Raw genomic sequence first — 25,525 nt, forward strand, 5'->3', positions numbered from 1 at the left:
GGTTCAGAAAGTCGATGGCTGTCTCAGTTTTTGGATCATTTTTGTTTTTTTCTCGCCGTACGGCTCTCCTGGCTCACGTGGGGATACAAGGCCTGTTGATAGTCGCCGTGGTAAAGCTTTGGCCGTCCCTCGTTGGTGCCCAGTAGAGCGGCGAGCAGTGGTCTGCTCTTCATGGGCTGAAGAAGGTGTGCCAAGGGTTAAGATCTGCACAGTAGGTCTTTGGACTGTGGGAGGAAACCCACGAAGACACGGGGAGAACCATGCAAACTCCACGCAGGGAGGACCGTGGAAGCAAACCCGGGTCTCCTAACTGCGAGGCAGCAGCGCTACCCACTGCACCACCATGCCACCCTGTTTGTCATTCCATTTTCTATAAATGTTTGTGATGCGCCAGCTGTAAGAATGAATAGCACGATGCATTTAATGAATATAAATGTATGTGATGCGCCAGCTGTTGGAATGACAAACACGATGCATTTAATTACTATAAATGTTTCTGATCCACCAGCTGTTGGAATGAATAGCACGATGCATTTAATTAATATAAATGTATGTGATGCGCCAGCTGTTGGAATGACAAACACGATGCATTTAATTACTATAAATGTTTCTGATCCACCAGCTGTTGGAATGAATAGCACGATGCATTTAATTAATATAAATGTATGTGATGCGCCAGCTGTTGGAATGACTAGCACGATGCATTTAGTGTTTTATAAATGTCTGTGATGCGCCAGCTGTTGGAATGACAAACACGATGCACAGGTCTCTGTTATATGCCACTTGGTATCAGATTCATAATAGCTATGCACCATCTGTTGGAAAGACAGAAACGCAGCAGCCAGACAGACACACAGACTGACGCACAGATTCTTATCCTTTTATTAAGGTGGCTTACTGGTGATTGGCCAGTGTACTGTATATGCCATTTGCAGAAGAGCTCGTTTATTTGAATATTTTCTGTTCCATGCACTCCAGAAACAAAATCTTGCAGGTTTCACTTCTGTGAGCATAGAAACAGAGAAAAATGCAAAAAAAAAAAAAAGGTGGGAGGAAAGCAAGAACAAATCCAGTTCAATCTGCAAGGAGTAAAAGTAAAAAGGGGTCCGCCACAGCATTGAATGTTGTCAGGGGACCACAAGTCCGTTTCCTTTCAAGGGCATAAAAAGAAGGAATTTGTGAGCTTTGGGCTCGGATTTGAGAAAACAATTCTCCAAGTTATTTTTAGTGGCTACCTCAGATTTTTCTTTTCAAGTGTTGAACAAATAAGGTAAATCTGAAAGAAACGATTCACCCTCTGGAGTGTTGGCGTCACGCATATAAATACGAGGTGTTGGCCCAAATCCGGAAAGACGCATCGCACTACCAGCGCCAGGATGGGATTTCTGCTGAGCACAGCCGTGTTTTTGGTGGCCTCGTATCTGCATGGCTGGGCCACCGCCGGGAGCACCTGCCCAGGTAAGAGGCCGGCATCGATTGACACCTGTGACCTGTTTAGTGACATTTGAACAGAGGGACACCCGCTGTGATTGTGTTGACTTCATGCAAGAGCCGTGGAGAGAAGCCAATGAATGCTTTCAGGTCCGTCCACACTGAATGAGCCAGTAACTCCCACGCCTTTGAGTCGCCTTCCACCTTCACGCTGAGTGTCAGACTAAGTGAGGCAAGACAGCTTCTTTTAGGTTGGACCCGGGTGTCATTCTAATGTCACGACACAGCAGGACGGGTCATGCAGATGCTCCTTTATAGGAGGGAGATCTTCTCTGGCAGCATCCATGGACCCCACCAGGTCTGAACTACATGGCCCATGGAACCCTGGGGGAGTCCAAACTGGGACCATACCAGGGTAGCACTGCCACCTTTTGCCGTGGAGGATAAATTGTCCCCATAAACCAGTGTCCCCCAGTCCATCTATTATATGACCACCCTGACTGCGGTAGGAACCTACCACCACTCTGGTCAGGTTGAACCTCCACTTCTGCAGTCCATCCATTATGGCCTTGCAGCCGGGTAAGGTGGTGTTGTCTTCATCCCAGACAAGATGTCTGTCCACCCATTATGACATCTACAATAGAGAGATATGAAATACACTAAACAACGGATAGATAGAATGAAAGGCACTATATAATAGATAGATAGCTATGAAATGAATTATATTAGGTACATAGATATGAAATGTGCTATATATTAGGTACATAGATCAATACATAGATTACAGAGATGGATACATAGATATGAAAGGCACTATATAATACATAGTTATGAACTATAAGGTACATAGATATGAAAGGCACTATATAATACATAGTTATGAACTATAAGGTACATAGATATGAAAGGCACTATATAATACATAGTTATGAACTATAAGGTACATAGATATGAAAGGCACTATATAATACATAGTTATGAAATTAACTAAGGTACATAGATATGAAAGGCACTATATAATACATAGTTATGAAATTAACTATATATTAGGTACATAGATATGAAAGGCACTATATAATACATAGTTATGAAATTAACTAAGGTACATAGATATGAAAGGCACTATATAATACATAGTTATGAAATTAACTATATATTAGGTACATAGATATGAAAGGCACTATATAATACATAGTTATGAAATTAACTATATATTAGATACATAGATATGAAAGGCACTATATAATACATAGTTATGAACTATAAGGTACATAGATATGAAAGGCACTATATAATACATAGTTATGAAATTAACTAAGGTACATAGATATGAAAGGCACTATATAACACATAGTTATGAAATTAACTATATATTAGGTACATAGATATGAAAGGCACTATATAATACATAGTTATGAAATTAACTATATATTAGATACATAGATATGAAAGGCACTATATAATACATAGTTATGAAATTAACTAAGGTACATAGATATGAAAGGCACTATATAATACATAGTTATGAACTATAAGGTACATAGATATGAAAGGCACTATATAATACATAGTTATGAAATTAACTATATATTAGGTACATAGATATGAAAGGCACTATATAATACATAGTTATGAACTATAAGGTACATAGATATGAAAGGCACTATATAATACATAGATAGCTATGAAATTAATTATATTAGGTACATAGATATGAAAGGGAATTGCAATAATCGAGACGAGGAGTGACAAGACTATGAACGAGGACAGCAGTGGTGTGCAGCGAATACGATGAATGTTACGCAAGTGGAAATATGCAGAGCGGGGACTGAAAAGATCAAGTACTGTCAAGGATGACACCTGTGGGAAGGGGAGACAGAGGAATTATCAATAACAAAGGACAAACGATCAGCTAGGAAAATGTGGATTTTGTACCAATGAGGAGAACCTCAGTTTTGTCACTTGTTGTTATTTAATTTAAGAAAATTTGAAGAAAACCAGGATTTGATTTCTGCTATGCAATCAATAAGTGAGGAGGGTGGAAGGGAAGCAGCAGGTTTGCTAGTGAGGTAGAGCTGGGGGTCATCAGCATAACAGTGGAAGATAATGTTATATTTACGAAAGGGGAAGGAGGTAAATAATGAAAAGGAGGGGTCTCAGGACAGAGCCCACCTGAAGTAACAGCGGTGGGTTGGGGTGTGAAAGTTAGAAGCTGAACAAACTGAGGGTGGCCTGAGAGGTGGGATCTGAACCAGTCTAGTGGCGTTTGGGTCGTGCCAATCGAAGATCATCTATTAAGGAGTGTGGTGTGACAAATAGTGTCAAAGGCCGCACTCGGATCAAGGAGGATGAGAATAGGAATTAAAGCAGAATCAGCCGCCATAAGGAGGTCGTTAGTCATTTTAACAAGTGCCGTTTCTGTACTGTGGAGGGGACGAAAACCAGACTGGAACTTTTCATACAGATTATCATGAGATAGATGAGGATGAAGTTGAGCTGCCACTATTTTTTTCAAGAATTTTGGAAATGAAGGGTAGATTAGAAATTGCTGAAGTTAGTCGGATCGGCAGCAGGTTTTTCCGGTATTGGGGTTATTGCAGCAGTTTTTAAAGATGAAGGAACAGCACCAGTAATGAGAGAAGAGTGGATTATAGCAGAGATAAGGGGGACCAGAGAGGGGAGGCAGGCTTTGACCAGAACTGTAGGGAGGAGGTCCAGCTGACAGGTGGATTTTTCTACGGCCACTCCACGTCTAAACACACCAATCAAACCTTCCTGCACTAAAGCGCCTCTCTGGCTCCATCCCGGCTGGCGTTACAGAATAACAAAGTGGAACGGAGCGAAACACAATCGGTTCAAGTGACGGAGCGCGCTGATCCTGCCTGATGTTTGGATTTTCAGACGTGCAGGTCATTGGACTCAATGAGAAGGACAGGCTGACGGTCCTGCAGGGATGTCCAGGGCAGCACGGCAGCAAAGGGGATTCCGGTGAACCCGGCCAGAAAGGTAAGAAAACTCACTATTCTGTATCTTTTCATCTTAAGTTTATTTTTTTAACATCTGACGTATGAGCACAGACACAAATGTTATCCAAAAATAAACAATGAAATCAGTCCACAAGCCCAGTTTAATTTTTTCTAAACCATTAGGAAAGCCGCACTTTTGTCTTTATTTGACTAAGTATAAGCTGACTCCACATTAAATGGAGGATAAGTGTCTGTCTGAGTGTCTGTCTGAGTGTCCGTCTGGTAGGTATGCTTCTGTCATTCCAACAAATGGCGCATCACAAACATCTGCCCCAATAAAATGCATTGCTGCAAATATTTGTGGTGCACCATCTGTTGGAACAGCAGATGCAATGCATAGGTCTCTGTTAAACGCCATTTGGAATGGGATTCATAAAATATGTGTTAATGTTTGTCATGCACTGTCTGTTGGAATGACAATATTCATATATTCAGCTCATAGCAAAAATTGTTTTTTTTTTTTACATACTGTCATGTCAATTTTTTTTGCAAGAACAGGTGCAACTGTTTTTTATTCATTTAAATTTTTTATGCAACAAAAGAAATGTTTATTCAAATATTGACTTACTACATATCTTTACTGTATTTCTAGATGGGTTGAAATCTCAACAATCAAAGCAGACCTCAACCTTGGCGTTTGCAGTGCACCTTCTACTGGAGCGTATCGTGTAATGCATGGAGTAGTAAAGTGTATTGCATTTGTCATTCCAACAGATGGTGCATCACAAACATTTGCAGCAATAAAATGCATCGTTACAAATGTTTGTGACGCGCCATCTGTTGGAGCAGCAGATGCAGGTCTTTGTTATACGCCATTTGGAATGGGATTCATAACAGATGTGTTAATAATGTTTGTCATGCACCATCTGCTGAAATGACAATATTCATATATTCAGCTTGTAGCAAAAATAAGTGTTGTTTTTTTAACATAATTTCTTGTCAATTATTTTTTTTTTTTGCAAGAACAGGTGTGACTGTTTTTTATTCATTTTACATTTTTTTATTCAACAAAAGAGATGTTTATTCAAATATTGATTTACTAGTATCTTTAGATGTCAACCCATCTAGAAATATAGTAAACAATCAAAGTAGATCCCAGCCTTAGCGTTTGCAGTGCACCTTCTACTGGAACGTATCGTGTAATGCATGGAGTAGTAAAGTGCATTGCATTTGTCATTCCAACAGATGGTGCATCACAAACGTGTGCAGTAATAAAATGCATCGTTACAAATGTTTGTGGTGCACCATCTGTTGGAACAGCAGATGCAGGTCTCTGTTATACGCCATTTGGAATGGGATTCATAACAGATGTGTTAATAATGTTTGTCATGCACCGTCTGTTGAAATGACAATATTCATATATTCAGCTCATAGCAAAAATAAGTGTTGTTTTTTTAACATAATTTCTTGTCAATTATTTTTTTATTTGCAAGAACAGGTGTGACTGTTTTTTATTCATTTTACATTATTTTATTCAACAAAAGAGATGTTTATTCAAATATTGATTTACTAGTATCTTTAGATGTCAACCCATCTAGAAATATAGTAAACAATCAAAGTAGACCTCAGCCTTAGCGTTTGCAGTGCACCTTCTACTGGAGCGTATCGTATAATGCATGGAGTAGTAAAGTGCATTGCATCTGTCATTCCAACAGATGGTGCATCACAAACGTTTGCAGTAATAAAATGCATCGTTACAAATGTTTGCACAAATTGAACAAACGTGTGTCTGATCAGTTAGCGTGTCTGTGTGTCAGATGTATTTTTGTAAGCATCACCCAATTTCTTTTACTCCTGTTATGAAGAAAGTGCAATAATATTACAATTTTTATTCACTTTTACAATAATTATTCCCCCCCCCCCCCCGTGTATATACCGTGCACATGTTAAAAAAAAAAATACTTTGGAAACCAGTTACATAAGTTCAGGCCCTGCCGAGCTCAAGCCGTTAAAAAAGAGAAACCGCCCGGCCAGCTAGCTTGGGGGAGTACGGGTGGGCTGAGTTGAAAGCCTGGAGTCGAAGGGGCTGGACGAGTTTATGAGTGTTATAGAAATATGAGCGGTGGGGGGTGACAGGGGGCGGAGTCATCCTGGGCTAAATAAAGCAGGGAGTCGACGTACCCCACTGATGGCCTGTTAATGACATTTCGTCTCGGCCCACCTGTATCCCCCCAGGCTAGCTGGCCAGTTCCAAAGGTTCTGGTCTGATTTGTTAACCTTTACATGACCCCGAGGAACAACTGGCTTGTCCAGCTTCCTTAGACTTTAAAAAATTGGTTGGTAACTTGAAACGTTGATATTTTTAACCGATACGCTGGATACGATTCTCCGTTACGCGTTGCTGAACACAAACATCCAACATGAACAAGTGAGTGAGCCATTGGATTTCGCAACTGTGGTAGTGGTAACCTCTCACTAGAGCTTCAGACCCCACACCACGTTCAGGAGGAACATCGGGCCGTTCTCCATTACAGACGTGCCATCTTCTTAGGGTGTCTGGTGTGAACGGCTCTCTTGAGCTCAACTTTTGGATGTCTTCCTCTTGACTCGCTCGCTCCCACCTTAAATGTAAAGACCTACCTGCTTGTTCTGCAACGACGTTCTTCTAATGCTTTTCTCTCTCCTGACCGTCCTTTGCACAGGGGAGAAAGGAGAACCTGGAGCAATAGGAAGACCCGGTGAGGCAGGTAGGAAAATAAATGACTAAGGTGCGGATCGCGGATCGTAAACTGACCCACTTGCTCTGCACTGAAAGACCACTAAATGTTTCTTCGTGACACCTGAGATGGTCAGGACTGGGCTCCTGGGAAGTGAAGCTCCACTTGCTATTTTTCTGCCTCTGTCACACAAAGTCATTAACGATCCACAAGTTGTGACGCCAGCGAGTGGTGACGTGTTGCATGCTGGTCAGAAACCACGTTAAGAATTTCACTGCACATGGGGGCAACATGACTACCGTGACACAATGACTCAAAAAACAAAATCGTACATCATTTACACGTATGAGCGAAGTCTGTGGTTCGAGGTCCAAGGAGTCACCAGGTGAGCCATGGACGACACCACAACTTCACAGCTACGGTGGAGAGTGTTGGACTTGGAATGCATTTGCAGAAGCGCTACCTGAAAATGGACTACAAGTACCAGCAGCCCCTGCTGTCGCTGGGGTTTCCGGGAGAAAGGAGATGCGGCGCTGGATTTAAAAGGGAGCCGTAAGGTGCTGGCAGGGTTAGCGATTATCTAGTTACAAGCCCCCGATGGGATTGCAGTGTTCTTGCCCAGTGTGTTCTCGTTCGTGGGGGGTCTCATCTGAAGTGGGTATCGCCTTCGTCTTCCGAGCAAACGCATCACGGTGATAGGGCAACACTTTACATTACATTCAGGTGGCCATTCACTGGAGAGTTCATTTCATTCACCCACAGGGGTCTCCCACCGCTCCTGCTGGTGAACCTGTGCTCTGCTGTATTTGCAACTATGTCTTGGATTCCATATTGGGATTTTGTTCACTTGGACTGCCTTTTTTGTGCTCTTCAGAGTTTTGCGGTGTAACCAAGCAACCGGATGTTTTATTTGATCAAGTGTTTAGCTTCGTTGCACGCCAGGGTTTTTTGATGGTCTTTCTCCCTCTAGTGGGGATTTTTTGGAAGTGCTTTGGGTTCTCCAAGGTCAGGACAAGTCCATTCACGATAAAGAGTAGCTGTTCATATGTGACATGAATGTGTAATGTTGTTGAGCTGTCACAGCAGTAAGAAGGTCACGAAGATCTCAGCCTGTCTGCCATTCCCCTTTCCACAGCGGACCTCACTTGCTGTCCTCTAGTGGCATTTGTGTGTTGTAGGTGTCATGTAGGAAGGATGGGCAGCCTGGCTGGGATGGAGGATGAATTCTTGCCTGGCCAGGAGGCCATAATGGATGGACTGGGCAAACTGGTATACCGGGTGCAGTTCATTCCCCCACATGCCCAGGGAGCAGTGTTTCTCGGGGCTGAACCCGTATAGGACATCTGCAGGGTGGCATGGGAATTCGGAAGTGGGGGTTCGGAAACACGGCCCTTTCAGGGGTCCTTGGATACCACCAGAGGACTGCCCAGGTTTCCACACAAGCTGGAAATGCTTCGGACTACCTGGGCATGACGCCGGCTCTGTTGGGAATACAAACCTTTTATTTGAATCTGGAATTGTGTTGGGGGGACATTGTGTCTGCAGTTTGGGGCTCAGTGGCGCCCCCCCCCCCTTGTGTTTGTAGTGGGCAGAAAAACCTACAGACCTCCTGATGTGTGTACTGGAGGCAGTAGTAGCACATGTCACACGTAGAGAAGATGGTGAAATCTCACCTGGCACGTATAACTAGCATGCAGCACATCACCACTCCCCAGTGTCACCGTCAACTAGAACTGAAATGCAGAACGTCACCTCATACCTGGCCAAACTGATTTTTTTTGTGGTCTGTTCCCAGGGGGGCAAAATAGACGAGAGATTGCAGGTTCAGGCTTACTTTGCATTGCATTTTTCTTCTAAACTGAGTGTTCTGAAAAACACGCCGTCCCCTCTTGTCCCAAATTCTCTAATGACCTGCTTATCTCTTGACACAGGGCAAAAGGGAGAACCCGGAGATCGCCAGCAGTCGGGTGAGTTTGGACTGCAAATCTTCTTCCCTGTGGTCTGCCACGTCACTAGCGATTGCTGATGACTTTCATTCAGAAGTTCTTCTGGTAGTCCATCTGGTCCTGTTGTTTTACCATTTTTCATTCTTTTCAATGCCTCCTTAAGTTCCTCCTTCCTCATTCTTGGTCCTAACCCTTCCTCTGGAGCTCCATCCCTGACTACTACCCTTGAATTTCCTTCACTCTACAAGTTTTCGAAAGTTCCTTTTCCATCCGTCTCTTCTCTTCAAGACCACGCCACGCCCATCTTCCATCTGCTTTTTAAGAGACTGAAATCCTCCCCGGCTTTGTTCCTCTCTCTATTAATACCATTGCCTCCTGTGGTCTTTGCCGTATTATTTTGATATCATGAACCTCTTTCTGTTATCTAATTTGGCCTCCTTGGGTTTATTTGGGTTTGAGGGCTGCTCAAGAGTGCCCCCTGCAGTTCGCTGTCACATCAGCTGGACCTTTCCATCATGTTCCTCTCCACTGTCCACATTCTTCAACATGTTGACTAACCGTCTCGTTTTTCTTTGTCGGATGCAGGAGCTCTAAACTGTAAGCAACTCCTGGACCTGGGCAACGTTCTAAGCGGATGGTACACTGTGTACACCGTTGCAGGGAAGCCCCTGAGCGTCTTCTGTGACATGGACACCGATGGAGGGGGCTGGACTGTAAGTAGAAAGAGAATGTGAAACCAAAGAACCAAACTTCTCCAGGATTGGAAAATCCAAAACACCCTGAAGTGCAGTGGCTGAAATCGTCTTTCAATTCTCAACATTTCAGATTGGTCTTTAAAAGATCTCAGCACCTTCTGTAAAACTCTTAGATTTTGTAGCTTCACAAACTTTCAATTGTGTATATATAAAAAAAAAAGAAGATGAGAAGAGTTAAGAAAGTCTTTGTTTTTTTTAAGCTGCCTTTGTTATGTGCCATGTATTTTGTGGGTGGTCCCACCAAGAGGCCAGTCACCACCAGGGCCTAAAAATCTGGAGGGTCCTCCCACCGTTCCTGGTGGTTCATTGTGAAAGGCGAGTTCTTGTGTTTTGGTGAGTTCTCTCCGCTTTTATAATTTTGACCTTGCTATTTAGAATCCGTTTCTTGACTTGGGTTGCCTTCGTGTTTCAGGCGGGTGGTCCATTTTGCCTTTCTGGTCCTCCGTGCTTCATTGTGGTTGGAATCCGTTTTTCCTGAGAATTAAAGATATCCCCCTCTAGTGGGCATTACTGGAAGTGTTTGGGACTATGTGCTTTGTAACTCTTTAGTCACTGGGACCCCTAGCTCATTACAAGTGGCGTCCAACCCGAGCTTTGAGTGACAGCACGTCCAAGATGTGTACCTCATTCCTCCTTATACGATGGCCGGCCAGTCCTCTATGTAAGGAGAACAAGAACCGGCGTAACGCATTCTCTACTTGCTATTAAGTTTGAAACATTTTGTCAAGCTGTACCAGTGCAATATGATTGTACCAGTTGGGTGTCATTTTGGGTTTCTGGGGCTTTTTAGCCCCAATCTCAGACATCAAGCTCTTGATCCTCCAGGGAAATGCATCATGGGTTCCAGCATCCGGCCACTGATTTTCAAGAGCCTTACTCTTGTTAGGCGTTCCGACATCCATAGATGACTCGTGAAACTGCAAGGTGGGATCCAATGTTTCCTGTTCATGGGAGTCTGTCATTGACGTGCTCTTTGGTTTCAATGAAGACCCCCCCCCCCTTCCCCACCACCCACTATTCAACTGCACAATAGCCCAAGGGAGAACCTAACCCTAACCCTAACCCTAACCCTAACCTTTTCCATGCATCCAACATGTAGGACTGTGGGGTGGGGCTGGGGGGGCTAAACCTCTAATAAGTGTTAAAGCTATCAATGAATCGAACCCCTAAGGGTGTGTTGGTTATGGCGTAAAAATATCTGTTTTATGTTCTACTAGATGTACTACCGATCTGAAACTTGTTGAAATCTAACTTTGCAGTGCACCCTCTGTTGGAATGTATTTTTTTTTACACCATTAGTAATAAAATGCACTGCATTTTTCATTTCTAACAGATGGCACATCACAAATGTTAACACTGCTTTTAACGAATCCCATACCAAATGGCATATAACTGAAACACATGCAACCAGAGAGACAGACACACACACACAGACACCTGTCCTTTTACTAAATTGGATTTCAGAGCGTAATATTGTAGTTCGAGCATAGTTTTGTAATATTCTTTTAAAAGCTTAATTCTACGGAGAGAACAAATGAAGGGAGTAGGTTTAAAATGAACACCGACGTGACGTTCTACTCATGTTGCAGGTTTTTCAGAGGCGCATGGATGGCACTGTTGATTTTTTCCGAGACTGGAATACTTACAAGAAAGGATTCGGTAACAGACTCTCCGAGTTTTGGCTGGGCAATGACAACATCCATGATCTGACTGCAATTGGTAAGCTTTTATATAAGCTTTTAGTTTAGTCATAGATAAATAATGTAAGGCACTATGTGATAGATAGATAGATGGATAGGAAGTGCACTATATAATGTACTGCATTTATTTTTACTACAAATGTTTGTCATGCACCATCTGTTGGAATGACAAGTGCATTTCATAGGTCTCTGTTATATGCGGTTTGGTATGGGAGTTGTAAAAGCTGTGTTAATGTTTGTGATGACAAATGTTGTGTAGTGTATTGTTTTTACTACGTATGTTTGTCATATGGGGGTGGCACGGTGGTGCAGTGGGTAGCGCTGATGCCTCACATGAAGGAAACTTGGGTTCTCTTCCCGGGTTCTCCCTGCATGGAGGTTGCATGTTCTCCTTGTGTCTGCGTGGGTTTGCTCCCACAGTCCAAAGACATGCAGGTTAGGTGCATTGGTGATCCTAAATTGTCCCTGGTGTGTGTGTGCCCCGTGGTGGGCTGGCGCCCTGCCCTGGGATTTGCAGACCCCCGTGACCCTGTAGTTAGGATGTAGCGGGTTGGACAATGACTGACTGACTGACTGTTTGTCATGCACCATCTGTTGGAATGATAAGTGCAATGTATGTGTGATATGGCCTCCTGATGCAGTCATACAGTTCTCTGTCCTCCATGGCTCTTTCTTAAGGTTCACACCTAACCTTTTTGTATTGTTATTTTGTAATGTTCATCCATCCATTATCCAACCCACTATATCCTAATTACAGGGTCACGGGGGGTCTGCTGGAGCCAATCCCAGCCAACACAGGGTGCAAGGCAGGGAACAAATCCCCGGACAGGGTGCCAGCCCACCGTAGGGCACACACACACAAACACACCCACACCACAAGCACACACGGGACAATTTAGAATGCCAATCCACCTAACCTGCATGTCTTTGGACTGTGGGAGGAAACCCACGCAGACACGTGGAGAACAGAAACTCCACAGAGGGAGGACTCGGGAAGCGAACCCAGGCTTCCTAACTGCGAGGCAGCAGCGCTACCCACTGTGCCACTGTGCCATCCTGTAATGTTCAAGACAAAAACAAATTTATGTAAAAATGCCACCCTGGGCAAAGTGGCTCCTGAGGCGATTGCCTCGTCATCTCGTCACCCCACATGCCAGCCCTAGTTAAGCTCTTTATTTGTTGATCCTTCACATTAAATTTGCTCTTTTGCACGTTCATTTCAGGGCATCTTTTTTTTTCTGGAACAAACAGTGTGACGACAGAACGCTGGCTTCAACTATTCGACAAACAGATTCTGCTCATTCCAGATTTTCTGGAATGGAATTTGCCCGATTTCTGTGAATCCTGACTTACTTTCCCCGGATTTCACAACTAATCCTTGTTATGCTGTTTGAGAGTCCAAAACGGTGCCAAAAATGATCACTAGAGGGGGAAAACTGCATCGAAAACCCTGGCTAGTAACACCGAGGGCCACAGAGGAAATTTATAAATGAAAAGATTTATGAACACAAAAATGCTACGCAAGCTCCTTGGATCAGGAAAAGGGCAAAAAGGAGTTGCCAGCAAACAAAAGTCCAAGGGGGACAAAATCTCAAGAAGTCAAAAATAACAGCAGAAGGTCAAAAGGACTGGGACCCGAGTGCAGTGGGTGATCCCTCAGCACCACACTGGAAAAGTACGAAGTCCCAAACAGCAAAATAAAAACTGCAGAAACGCTCACTGACTCGCCGGCTCTAGCACGGGGGTCCTGACTCACTGGGGAAAAACTGAGAACCATTTCTTCAGTTAATCCGGGAGAGGAGTGCAAGAAAGGCAAAACAAACAAAAATAAAAAATAAAACCCAGAGGTGAGGCAAAAAATCACAGAAGAGTCGACAAAACAGTAAAAAGACACGGAAAAAAAAAACACAACGATTATTTTAGAAGCTTTCCAAGGTTTTCTCAGTGGAGCAGATGAAGCTCGGGGGCAGAAGGCCGACCTTTTATCCCGTCTGCTAATGAATTCGAGGTCACGACCCCGGAGGACCACACCCCTAGCAACGCGGGATGCCACCCTGACAACGGTACACAACAATGGCTCCTATAATAGGAAAAGGTTATTAGACCACTAGCTCGTGACAGCAAGTTTGTTCAATTCTGGGGGTCCGCAATGGCTGCAGGTTTTTAATTCCTAATTAGAAGCCTGACCCAGCAGATAATGAAACTTGCTAATTAAACTCTATGGCTTGTTAGTGCTGTTAGAGGGTACGTAGTCACCCCCACTAGGTGAGAAGGGGGCCGCTACTGCTGGACTTGTCATCTCCTTCTGCCTTCGCGGTGCTGAGAGGGCCGCTGACTCCGCCCCTTTGGAGCTTAGCCGGGTTTGACGGTCACTTCTGTATCCAGCAGGGGGCGCTCTTTGTGGATGCAGAACAGACTACAGCCGACTATGGCAGAAATAATCAGATAAGAGAAATATGGTACAAAGAAAAAGATCTATGCATTTAATTTGCTTTAAAATGTAATGTCCACCCCAAAGAGTACATTACGTAATTCATCAATACATAAATATCCAAGCCGGAGGAACGCACCAGTGACTTGTGGTGAAGTTCATGTCTGGTGACTCCTTCAGAGTCAGATTTACAAATCTATGAACCACAAGAGTAGCTCATTCGCTAATCAACTGGCGGCCTTCATGCACATCGACTGCTGGTTATGTTTCATATCTCATCAGCGCTCTTTACACACACAGACAGCTGAGGCGCAGATTTGACTGACAAAGAGCGGCGAGAGAGCGGAGAGCGCATGTGCTCCTCACCCTCCACGTGTTCTAAATTTGCTGTTGCAATTCCACAATTCAAACTCATAAAATACAAATGAAAGTATAGAGAGGTGTACAAATAAAACGGGTTTCAATTTTGACCTTAATTGGAATGTTTAGTTGTTTTTAAAAGCTTTTAATTCAGACTAATAATACAGACTGTTCAACAAAAGGGTAACAAGAAAAACAAAAGAATGTTTTATTTAAGGTCAAAAGTAAGCTTTTAAATATTGGATTGGTTTTTTGTTAGTCGGATCCCATTTTTCATAAAATTGAAAACCGTTTACGGTCTTACCTTTAGTTGTAAATGAAGTCCATGCGCCTAACCTTCTCCACGAAAATCTCCGTCACTTTCTTGTAAAAGTCCTCCTTATTTTCCTTTAGTTTAAAAGTCTTAATCCTCCATTTTGGCAATCAATCGGAACAAAAACATAAAAATAAACGGAGCGCTGCGGTGCACTTGACTTTCTGATGTCGCTGACTTATCGGCGTAGAAGAACTGCGGCAACGAGCGCCTGTTGGGCTCACATGCGCCCCCTTCAGGGCGCCACGGTACTGTCTGCATCACTCACCTTGTGCCTTTTCACTGCGGTTTTATGTCCGATCAGCAGTGGCGTAGCTCGAGTTCGCGCCACTCGGGGCGGGGCGGAGCTTCAATTTGCCGCCCTCCAACGTATCTGAATATGTTAACTTATTTAAATAGAGAATTAAAATGACGTATTGAGAAAAATTAAGATACATTTTGCATAGATTTATTTATATAGAGAGAAACAGCAATATTTTTTCACATATAATTATTTATAAGCATCAACTAGACAAGAATATAGTACAGACGCACTGCTAGGCCGTGTTCTGATTATAAATGTAATATAATTACGCTGCGAAAACCAGAACCGGTCGTAGTGTACAAGTGATAGGTGGGGATGAGCAAGAACGCATTTTGTATTGATAACGAAACGAAATTATACATTGTGAATTAGTTGTTTATCTTCCTAGAAATTATTATCGGTGTAATGTTTCTGTTTATTTCTGTTATTGCCTCATAAATTTCAACTGCCGTGTCTGATGCCGTCACAGAAGGACCGTCTGAAAATGATGTTTGAAGCATTTGTGGATGAAAATCAGAGAATTTGACTTTTTTTCATTCATGAGTGACATTTTTCCGAACCCTGCTGCTTACACGTGAAGTGTTCTGAGCCTTTTGGCCAATAATGACGCCCCCAAAAATGTGTCGCCCGGTGCGGACCGCCCCCTGATACGCCACTGCCGATCAGCAAGACTAAATCTGTCTCACATACTCATTAAAGATATTAGCCAGACTGTGGAAAGTCAGGTGTATAATAAACGTGTCTGCAAACCTTATATTGGCGACATACAGAGAGACAGCGACGGGCACGCGCCAAGGATACGCATCAACCCCGTCACTGTGTGAGGGAGCGCGCAGTCCGAGCTGAGGGAGGCTCGTCGGTGCCGCACCTCGCATTTCTCCGCTGTATTTGAACACGAAATGCGCCAATTCAGCGATTTCGACTATAAAAATAATCAGAATTATTGGAATCGTACAGAAAACAAATTTATAGCACAGACCAGTGGACACATTTATTGTTTGTTATCATTATTAGTTTTTTTTTTACTTTTCATGAGCCTCACCTGCCACCCTTGACCTCACGTCACTTGAACATACACACAGTCAGTCTTCAGCGGGGGGGGTCATGACAGCTATACGACGAGGGTCCGGCAAGGCGGGGTGCAGCATTTGGTCAGCTTCTGGCTTCGTGATGGATCCCCTTCATTATAAACACTCACAGCTTATGCGCTGGTATCCCGAAGGTTGCCGGTTCGAATCCCCCTCACTGCCAAAAGAGATCCTACTCGGCTGGGCCCTTGAGCAGCGCCCTTAACCTTCGATTGCTCCACGCGCTCTGACCCCAAGGGGTATACAAAAACTAACAAATTCCTAATACGAGAAATTGTATATGGCGAAATAAAGAACAAAAAAAAAAAACTTCCAACAGAGCCGTCCGTCTTATTGCTGAACTATAATAATAATAATTCATTTTATTTATATAGCGCCTTTCCCATGCTCAAGGCACTTCACAGAGTTTAAGATTGAGCGGCACGGTATACAGTATATTGTACAAACCAGATAAATAAATAAAGAAGATTAAGACAGTAAATTCGGAGAAAAAAATGAGAACTATGCCCAAATATCACCTTCTCCTGTCCTCATGGCATCTACAGACAGCAGCCATTGGTCACTCTGGCCATATCTTGAATTCAGAAAACGTCACCATTTTAAACCCCCCCGCCTGGGTGGTCTTTCACATGTTTCTGTCCATCTGCCTGGTCACTATCACCCGGTCAGCTGGCGTGTGTGTGTGTGTGTGTGTGTTTGAGACTTCAACATTGGAATTAAGGAATCGACTTTTAGAGAAAAAATAATCGGGCGTGGTCTCTCCAAGGCTTGGGTGATATGGGTATGGATATTTGAGGTGTACAGTGCAAGACAATGATCCATCCATCCATCCATTTTCCAACCCGCTGAATCCGAACACAGGGTCACGGGGGTCTGCTGGAGCCAATCCCAGCCAACACAGGGCACAAGGCAGGAACCAATCCCGGGCAGGGTGCCAACCCACCGCAGGACACACACAAACACGCCAAGGACACACTAGGGCCAATTTAGAATCGCCAGTGTACCTAACCTGCATGTCTTTGGACTGTGGGAGGAAACCGGAGCACCCAGAGGAAACCCACGCAGACATGGGGAGAACATGCAAACTCCACGCAGGGAGGACCTGGGAAGCAAACCCAGGTCCCCAGGTCTCCCAACTGCGAGGCAGCAGTGCTACCCACTGCACCACCGTGCCGCCCAAGACAATGATTATATTTTTAAATTATATACATTAAAAAACCATCAACAATAAATCAAATCATATTAATAATATATTGAACAATTAGTATGAAAGTAAAGTTGAATAAATCGGACTCTGCAGCTACATGAATAAAAAAGTAAAGTACCACTTCCGGTTAACGGAAAGAGCTCAAAAGTTGATCGGAATCTACGTTTTGTACCGAATACTTGTATGCCTTGCTCCCTTTGTTGGCTGGGATTGGCTCCAGCAGACCCCCGTGACCCTGTGTTAGGATATAGCGGGTGGGACAATGACTGACTGACTGACTTGTATGCAAAATTTGGTTGACCAAAGTGAAAGCGAACTCAAGTTATCGTGTTCACACACAAACACAAATCCAAACATTGTGTTTTCGGACTCCAGGAGGTCTAACACGTCGAAATTCATCAAAATGGCAAGGTCGAATTTTTGGACGATTCCAATACTCAAATTCAAATCCCCAAGTCAAAGTCTCCACTTGCTGCAGGGACATCGAACTGTTGGCCGTAAGTTTACGTCCCTATTACTTGCCCAGAGTTTGGACATGTCATTGTTGTCATCGTGTACATCCCTCCTCGGGCGGATGTGGAGACAGCGAGTGACATCATCCATTCTGCTGTTGCTAAGTTACAAACGCAGCACCCTGAGGCGCTTGTGCTAATCGCTGGAGACTTTAACCATGTGACGCTGGACAAAACATTGCCTGCATTCTCCCAGTATGTGGACTGTAACACCCGGGGAAACAAGACTATTGATTTACTGTATGCAAACGTTAAAGACGCATACAGCGCCACCCCGCTGCCTGCGCTTGGGAAAGCAGATCATAACCTGGTTCTGCTTCAGCCTCACTATAAACCAAAAGTTAGAGTCCTACCTGTAACCACACGATCATTCAGGAAGTGATCCCCGGAGGCTGAGAATACTCTGAGAGAATGTTTTAGAACTACAGACTGGGATATCCTGCAGGGATCTCATAGTGAGAACATTGATGAAGTTGTTGACTGCACTACCGACTACATCAACTTCTGTATGGACACTGTAGTTCCAGTAAGAACTGTACGCTGCTATGCTAACAACAAGCCATGGATTACAAGTGACATTAAGGGCCTTTTGAATCAGAAGAAAAGGGCTTTTAAAAACGGTGACCAGCATGAGCTCAAGCGCGTGCAGAAGGAACTCCGAGTCCAGCTCAGGGCGGCGAAAGAGCAGTACAGGAGAAAGCTGGAGCAGAAGTTGCAGAACAACAGCATGAAGGAAGTGTGGGGTGGGATGAAGATCATCACTGGCTGCAGCTCGAAGCGGGGTGCCACCATCGAGAGAGACGTGAAGAGAACAAACCAAATGAACAACTTCTTTAACAGGTTTGACCACCCTAACCCACTCTCACTCTCACCTCGGAGTACTGCACCCTCCACACATCCTTCTGCTGATACCAGCATAGGAGAGACATCTCCACCCATAATTACTACAGCGCAAGTGAGCAGAGAGCTGAGGAGACTTCGTGCCAGCAAAGCAGCAGGTCCAGATGGAGTATCGCCACGACTGCTGAAGGTCTGTGCATCGGAGCTGGGGGGGGTCCTCTACAGCGCATCTTCAACCTGAGCCTGGAACAGGGGACAGTCCCGAGGCTTTGGAAAACATCTTGCATCACCCCAGTCCCAAAGGTATCACGTCCTGGTGAGTTGAATGACTTTCGGCCTGTTGCTCTGACATCACATGTGATGAAGACCATGGAGAGGCTGCTGCTTCACCACCTGAGGCCACAGGTTCAACACGCCCTTGACCCTCTGCAGTTCGCATACCAGGAGAAGGTGGGAGCGGAAGATGCCATCATCTATATGCTACACCGATCCCTCTCTCACTTGGACAGAGGCAGTGGTGCTGTAAGATTATGTTTCTAGACTTCTCTAGCGCCTTCAACACAATCCAACCTCTGCTCCTTAGGGACAAGCTGACAGAGATGGGATTAGATTCATACCTGGTGGCATGGATCGTGGACTATCTTAAAGACAGACCTCAGTATGTGCGTCTTGGGAACTGCAATTCTGACATTGTGGTCAGCAACACAGGAGCGCCGCAGGGGACTGTACTTTCTCCGGTCCTGTTCAGCCTATATACATCAGACTTCCAATACAACTTGGAGTCCTGCCACGTGCAAAAGTTCACTGATGACACTGCTATCGTGGGCTGCATCAGGAATGGGCTGGAGGAGGAGTATAGGGACCTAATCAATGACTTTGTTAAATGGTGCGACTCAAACCACCTACACCTGAACACCAGCAAAACCAAGGAGCTGGTGGTGGATTTTAGGAGGCCCAGACCCCTCATGGACCCCTTGATCATCAGAGGTGACTGTGTGCAGATGGTGCAGACCTATAAATACCTGGGAGTGCAGCTGGACGATAAATTAGACTGGACTGCCAATACTGATGCTCTGTGCAAGAAAGGACAGAGCCGACTAGACTTCCTTAGAAGGCTGGCGTCCTTCAACATCTGCAATAAGATGGTGCAGATGTTCTATCAGACGGTTGTGGCGAGCGCCCTCTTCTACGCAGTGGTGTGCTGGGGAGGCAGCATAAAGAAGAAAGACGCCTCACACCTGGACAAACTGGTGAGGAAGGCAGGCTCTATTGTTGGCATGGAGCTGGACGGTTTAACATCTGTGGCAGAGCGAAGGGCGCTCAGCAGGCTCCTATCAATTATGGAGAATCCACTACATCCACTAAATAGTATCATCTCCAGACAGAGGAGCAGCTCCACTGACAGACTGAGGAGATCGCTCCTCCCCCCAAACTATGCGACTCTTCAATTCCCACCCGGGGGGGTAAACGTTAACATTTAACATTATACAAAGTTATTGTCTGTTTTTCACCTGCATTATTATTATTATCATTCTTTAATTTAATATTATTTATTGTATCAGTATACTGCTGCTGGATAATGTGAATTTCCCATTGGGATTAATAAAGTCTCTATCTATCTATCTATCTATCTATCTATCTATCTATCTATCTATCTATCTATCTATCTATCTATCTATCTATCGTCCCTATACTCGGTACACGAGAGAATAAAAATGGCTTTGTAATAAAAGCGCACAGATCACAGCGGCACGCCTACAGCCCCCTCTAGTGGACACTTTTGGGACTGTGCGCTTTGGCATTCCAGGTCAGTACGCGGGCTGAAATTTAACACGTGTGCTTTGTGGCGCAGACCCCTGCTCTGTTTGGTGTTAAGGTCAACCATTCCCACAAGTTGGATGAATCGCCATGACTTTTGGTTGCTCCAAATATGCCGGCGATGAAGAAGTAGAGCAGGTCAAGCTGAGGAGATCGGATCCAACACTCATCCTTGTATTTCCATCTATTCGATCCTTATTTATTTATTTGTTTGACAGGCACTTACGAACTGCGCATTGACTTCACCGACTTCGACAACATCAACACCTTCGCCAAATACAAATCCTTCAACGTTCTTGGGGAATCTGATAAGTACAAGATGATCCTGGGGGATTTTGTTGACGGGACAGCAGGTGTGTTTTATGTGTAGTTTACTTAGTTTTGATCTTTTATTTTTGCTATTTCGTTATTTTATTATGGGCGGCACGGTGGTGCAGTGGTAGCGCTGCTGCCTCGCAGTTAGGAGACCTGAGGTTCGCTTCCCGGGTCCTCCCTGCGTGGAGTTTGCATGTTCTCCCCGTGTCTGCGTGGGTTTCCTCCCACAGTCCAAAGACGGAAGAATTAGGTGAATTAGCGATCCTAAATTGTCCCTGGTGTGTGTGTGCCCTGCGGTGGGCTGGCACCCTGCCCTGGGCTTGTTTCCTGCCTTGTGCCCTGTGTGGGCTGGGATTGGCTCCCGTGACCCTGTAGTTAGGATATAGTGGGTTGGATGTTGGATGATTATTTTCTTCTTGTTATTATTATTAATTTATTTTTTGTTATGTCGTTATTTTTTAATGTTTTTTTTTTCTTTCCAGGTGATTCTCTAACTTACCACAAGAACATGAACTTTTCCACCAAGGATCAAGATAACGATCAATCTTCGACTGACTGCTCGCACGTCTACAAAGGAGCCTGGTGGTATAACGACTGCCACTTCTCCAATCTTAATGGCGTCTACTTGCGTGGAGAACACGCAAGCTTTGCGGATGGCGTTGACTGGAAAACGGGAAAAGGATACAATTACTCCTACAAATATACGGCCATGAAGTTTAGGCCCACTTAGCGGCATCCTCATGGCGTTCCTTACTTTATTTTATCATCACGGCCGCTTCGCGAGCTTCGTTAAGGAGGACGTCCTGAAGTCCAAACGCACCTCAAGAGCTACTTATAGGGACCGGTGGTCTTTGGACCCCCCCCCCCCCCCCCCAAAAAAAAACCTCCACCCGCACGTTCTGCTCACTTTGTTGTGTTGTCGGTTGAATTCTACTCGCCATGTTCGATAACTCGCCACGTTTTCAGAAAAACAAAAACTAAACGCCCTCCTTCATTGAAGTATTCATACCCCCCCCCACTCCAAGTTGTGCTCACTTTGCTGGAGATGTTTCTAGAACTTGATTGGTGTCCACCTGATTGGACGTCATCTCGACGGCTGCTTATGGAAGGTCGCACAATTCACGCAGCGTTGGAGGGCAAACGCCAACCCACCATGCCCGAGAGACTCCTATGTGACCACCAAATTAGGGGGAGGACAAGATCAAAGGAAAGTGGGCACAAGAATTGTTAAATGGAAGAAGTTTGGAACCAGCAGGACCCAAAGACGTGACCAAGACCCCAGTGGTCCACTCTGACAGAGCTTCAGGAGTGCCATACTGCTGTCTAAGCCCACTTCATCCCAAGCAGGGTTATGAGGGGCTGGAGCCTACCCCGGCAAGCATTGGGTGCAAGGCAGGAATAATCCCCCTGAACAGGCTGCCAGTCCATCGCAGGGTGCTGAAATGGGAGAACCTGTCAGTGGCTTGCCATCGATCAGCTAGGCTGGACGGGAGACCCCCCCCTGAGTACAAGGCCAATGACGGCTTAACGGACTTTGAGAGCTTCAAGGAAGAAAAAGATTCTCTGGTTTGGTGAGACAAAAACGGAACTCTTTGTGAACTCCAAAGGTTGTGTGGTGAAGACCAGGCACTTCTTATTAAGACCACCCCTACCGTGAAGCATGGCAGGGGGAGCATCACACTATGGGGCAGAGAGGCTGGTCGGAATCGAGGGAAGGATGTATGGAGCCAAACATAGAGAGGTCCTGCTCCAGAGTGCCCACCACCTCAATGGCCTCAAGCATACAGCCAGCCCGATGCTGGGGTGGCTTTGGGACAAATCCCCCAAGTGTCCCCAACAGAAAGTCCACAGAACGTGTGTGGAGAGTCCCGCTCTAACGGGGCCTGAGAAGATGTGCCGATAAGGACGGGACAGACGGCCCAAAGCTGATAGATGCGGGCGCAGGTACACTCAAAGCGGGAGCTGCTGCCGAGGGGGCTTCTCCAAAGTGCTGCTTTAAGGGGCAGAATTCTTTGATGAATGCAAGACTTCGGGTTTTGATTTTTAATACATTTGCAAACCTTTCTAAAAACACATTTTCACTTTGTCATTATGGGACATTGAGTGTGGATTGACGGGGATAAATGGCGGATCTCTCCATTTAACACAACAAAGCGTGAAGAAAAAGTGTAAGGGGGTCCGGCCTACTTTGAGCCCACTGTGTAGCCCCAACATTTTAATGGTCCATCTTGTACTTGTATGGCCACACGCAGGGACAAATAAAGCCTTAAAAAGTTTTTATTTTTAATTTGATGTCTCAGTGTCTTTAATAGAACCTGGGCATCTCATGAGAGCACAACAGCAGCGGGCCAGCGCCACTAGAAACCTCCAGTTACATGATGCCATTTTTTGTTGAATGTAACTTGGATATTTAATTTCTTTATATAAATGTCTCTCATTATTCTGCACTTGGCATAGTTTGGAATGCAGCATGGAGGCAGCGATTACACAACACAGAAGAAGGGCATTAGAGCTGGCATTGGAAGAAAATGGCATCAACTTCCACAGATAACAATGTTTGTACCCTTAACGCTGGACTGGGGGGTCTCGGTCAGCAAGACTCAATAATCTATCCATCTTTTTTATTGTATAGTGCCCTATCTATGTAATATAGTGCCTTTCACTATCTATTTATTATATAGTCCCTTATCTGTCTACCCATTTATTATATAGTGCCTTTCATTCACTCTATCATATAGTGCCTTTCATTATCTATTATATAGTCCCATATCTATCTACCCATTATATAGTGCCTTTCACTCAATCATAGTGTCTTTCATTATCTATTTGTTATATAGTCCCTTATCTACCTATTATATAGTGCTTATTTATCTATTATGTAGTGCCTTTCCTATCTGTCATATATATATTTATCTAATATAGTATCTATCCAGCTATCTATATATCAGTCTATATTATATAGAGCCTTTCAGTCTCTCTACCTGTCAGATGGTGCCTTATTTATCTATTATATAGTGCCTTTCACTCTCTACCTATTTATTATATAGTGCCTTATTTATCTATCTATTATGTAGTGCCTTTCCTGTCATTTATATATTTATCTAATATAGTATCTATCCAGCTATCTATATATTAATCTATTATATAGTGCCTTTCAATCTCTCTACCTGTCAGATGGTGCCTTTCATTATCTATTTATTATATAGTGCCTTATCTCTTTCTAAATCTAACTTTCCCACCACGGCCAAGTTATTGTGGCCCCCTAATCAGACCCCCGGTCTCTAATCGTCTCTCTCTCACTCTCACCCCCTTCATCACTTATGTGTGGTAAGCGTATTGACACAAAATGGCTGCCGTCAAGCCCTCCAGGTAGGGGCTCCCCACTGCCTGTGTAAAGTGTTTTGAGGGGTGTGAGAAGTGCTCTATAAATGTAAAGAATGAATTATTATTTGTTAACAAACACCATACACCAATAACTGATCTACACAGACACTTTTTTATAAATTCTAATAGAACATCAGAATAACAGACTTGTGAAAAAGGAGACGGTCGACTTTCTGAACATACCTGACCAGACAAACAGCAGATCTTCATGCAAACTGTGCCCACAGATAAAGGCGATAAACTCAAAAAAAAATAAAAAATAAAAAAATAAACCACAATGAAAATGTGCCTTTTCAGTTATTTATTCAATAAAATTATTAATATATGTAGTGGTCTACTGGTGAAAAAATAAATCCCTGCCTTGGCCTCAGGAGATGGTGTTGCCTTCTTGTAGGTGTTTTCCATAAGTGCCCACCAGTCTTTGACAGCAACTGGGTGGCATTTTTTTTGGACCTCTCCTCCATGCAAACTTTCTTCCACTGCAAGATGCTGGTGGCCTTCCCTGCCCATGTGAACATTGATTTCAATGGGATTCAAATCAGGGCTTTGACTCAGTCAGTCCATAATCCATCATTCCTTGGCAGATGTGCTAGTGTTGCTGCAGGTCATAATCATGCCGAAGGGACCATGTGCAGTTCAACTTCAGCTTTCAGACAGGTGGTCTCACAGTCTCCTCAAGCACAATCTGATATGGCAGAGAGTTTCATATTCTGTTACTGCCAGAAGGGATCCTACTCCGTTGGGCCCTCGAGTTATTCAACATCTGACCCTGCACTCTGGCCACTAGAGTTCATGTGAAAAGACCAAATCTCCTCGGTGATTAATAAAGTACATCAAATCAACTGAAACTTATAGTTGAGTCAATGACGAGCCCCCCAAAAAGCTGAGACAGCAAAGCAACCCCAAACCGGAGCATTTCCAGCACCATGCACCAGTTACTATGAGGTTCTTTTCCTGAAATGCTTCCAAACTGACGTGCTGTTCCTGTGTCCTCCATCTTTGATTTATTTGTCCAGTGCACCTCGCTCCAGAAGTTCTAGTCTTTGCTTAGATGTTCAGGGGCAAAGCGTGGTCTTCAACTGATCTTCTTTTTGGACAGTAAAGCCTTTTCCCTGGCACACCTCCCCATGCAGGTCACAATCTCCTTCTGCTTGTACTTGCATTCACTTGGACACCAACTTCTGTGCGACTTACCTGCAGATCCCACAATTAGGGTTCTTTTAGTATCGAATAATTGGTCAGCTTTTGGGCTGAATTTGCTGAGCAGGCCAGAGGACCACACCGGGCGACACATCAAATAACTGTCTGTAAAATTTCTGTGCAGTGTTTCAAGCTGAAATCACCAAGGGGGGGCTACCACGCTTATGAACTCCCACCGCTCGATGAAACGACGGAGTGTTCACAGGCTGAAACCACCAAAGTTATTCAACTCCGTGCA

General features: G+C 44.3%; 1 protein-coding gene and 1 long non-coding RNA gene across 2 annotated transcripts; both read left to right on the forward strand.

Annotated features, from left to right (window-relative positions):
• The first annotated feature begins 950 nt into the window (after positions 1 to 950).
• On the forward strand, positions 951 to 4,438 carry LOC127525884 (uncharacterized). The gene is made up of 2 exons (XR_007933487.1): positions 951 to 1,458; positions 4,333 to 4,438. It is a non-coding gene; the product is annotated as an uncharacterized LOC127525884 (long non-coding RNA).
• A 4,553-nt stretch (positions 4,439 to 8,991) lies between these two features.
• LOC114665156 (ficolin-2-like) lies at positions 8,992 to 21,567 on the forward strand. Its single transcript, XM_028819567.2, has 5 exons — positions 8,992 to 9,081; positions 9,646 to 9,773; positions 11,405 to 11,534; positions 20,607 to 20,741; positions 21,186 to 21,567. The coding sequence occupies exons 1-5, from the start codon at positions 9,021 to 9,023 to the stop codon at positions 21,431 to 21,433; spliced, it is 702 nt and encodes a 233-aa protein (XP_028675400.2). The 5' UTR covers positions 8,992 to 9,020; the 3' UTR covers positions 21,434 to 21,567.
• The last annotated feature ends 3,958 nt before the right edge of the window (positions 21,568 to 25,525 follow it).

Source organism: Erpetoichthys calabaricus, chromosome 14, assembly GCF_900747795.2.
Source record: "Erpetoichthys calabaricus chromosome 14, fErpCal1.3, whole genome shotgun sequence".
NCBI lineage: Eukaryota > Metazoa > Chordata > Cladistia > Polypteriformes > Polypteridae > Erpetoichthys > Erpetoichthys calabaricus.

Bases quoted from the DNA above. Each gene is read 5' to 3' on its own strand.
- LOC114665156 (XM_028819567.2), top strand. From the start codon at position 9,021: ATGACCTGCTTATCTCTTGACACAGGGCAAAAGGGAGAACCCGGAGAT. The intron at 11,535-20,606 runs GTAAGCTTTTAT...TTTGTTTGACAG, and splicing joins CCATGATCTGACTGCAATTG to GCACTTACGAACTGCGCATT. The intron at 20,742-21,185 runs GTGTGTTTTATG...TTTTCTTTCCAG, and splicing joins TTTTGTTGACGGGACAGCAG to GTGATTCTCTAACTTACCAC.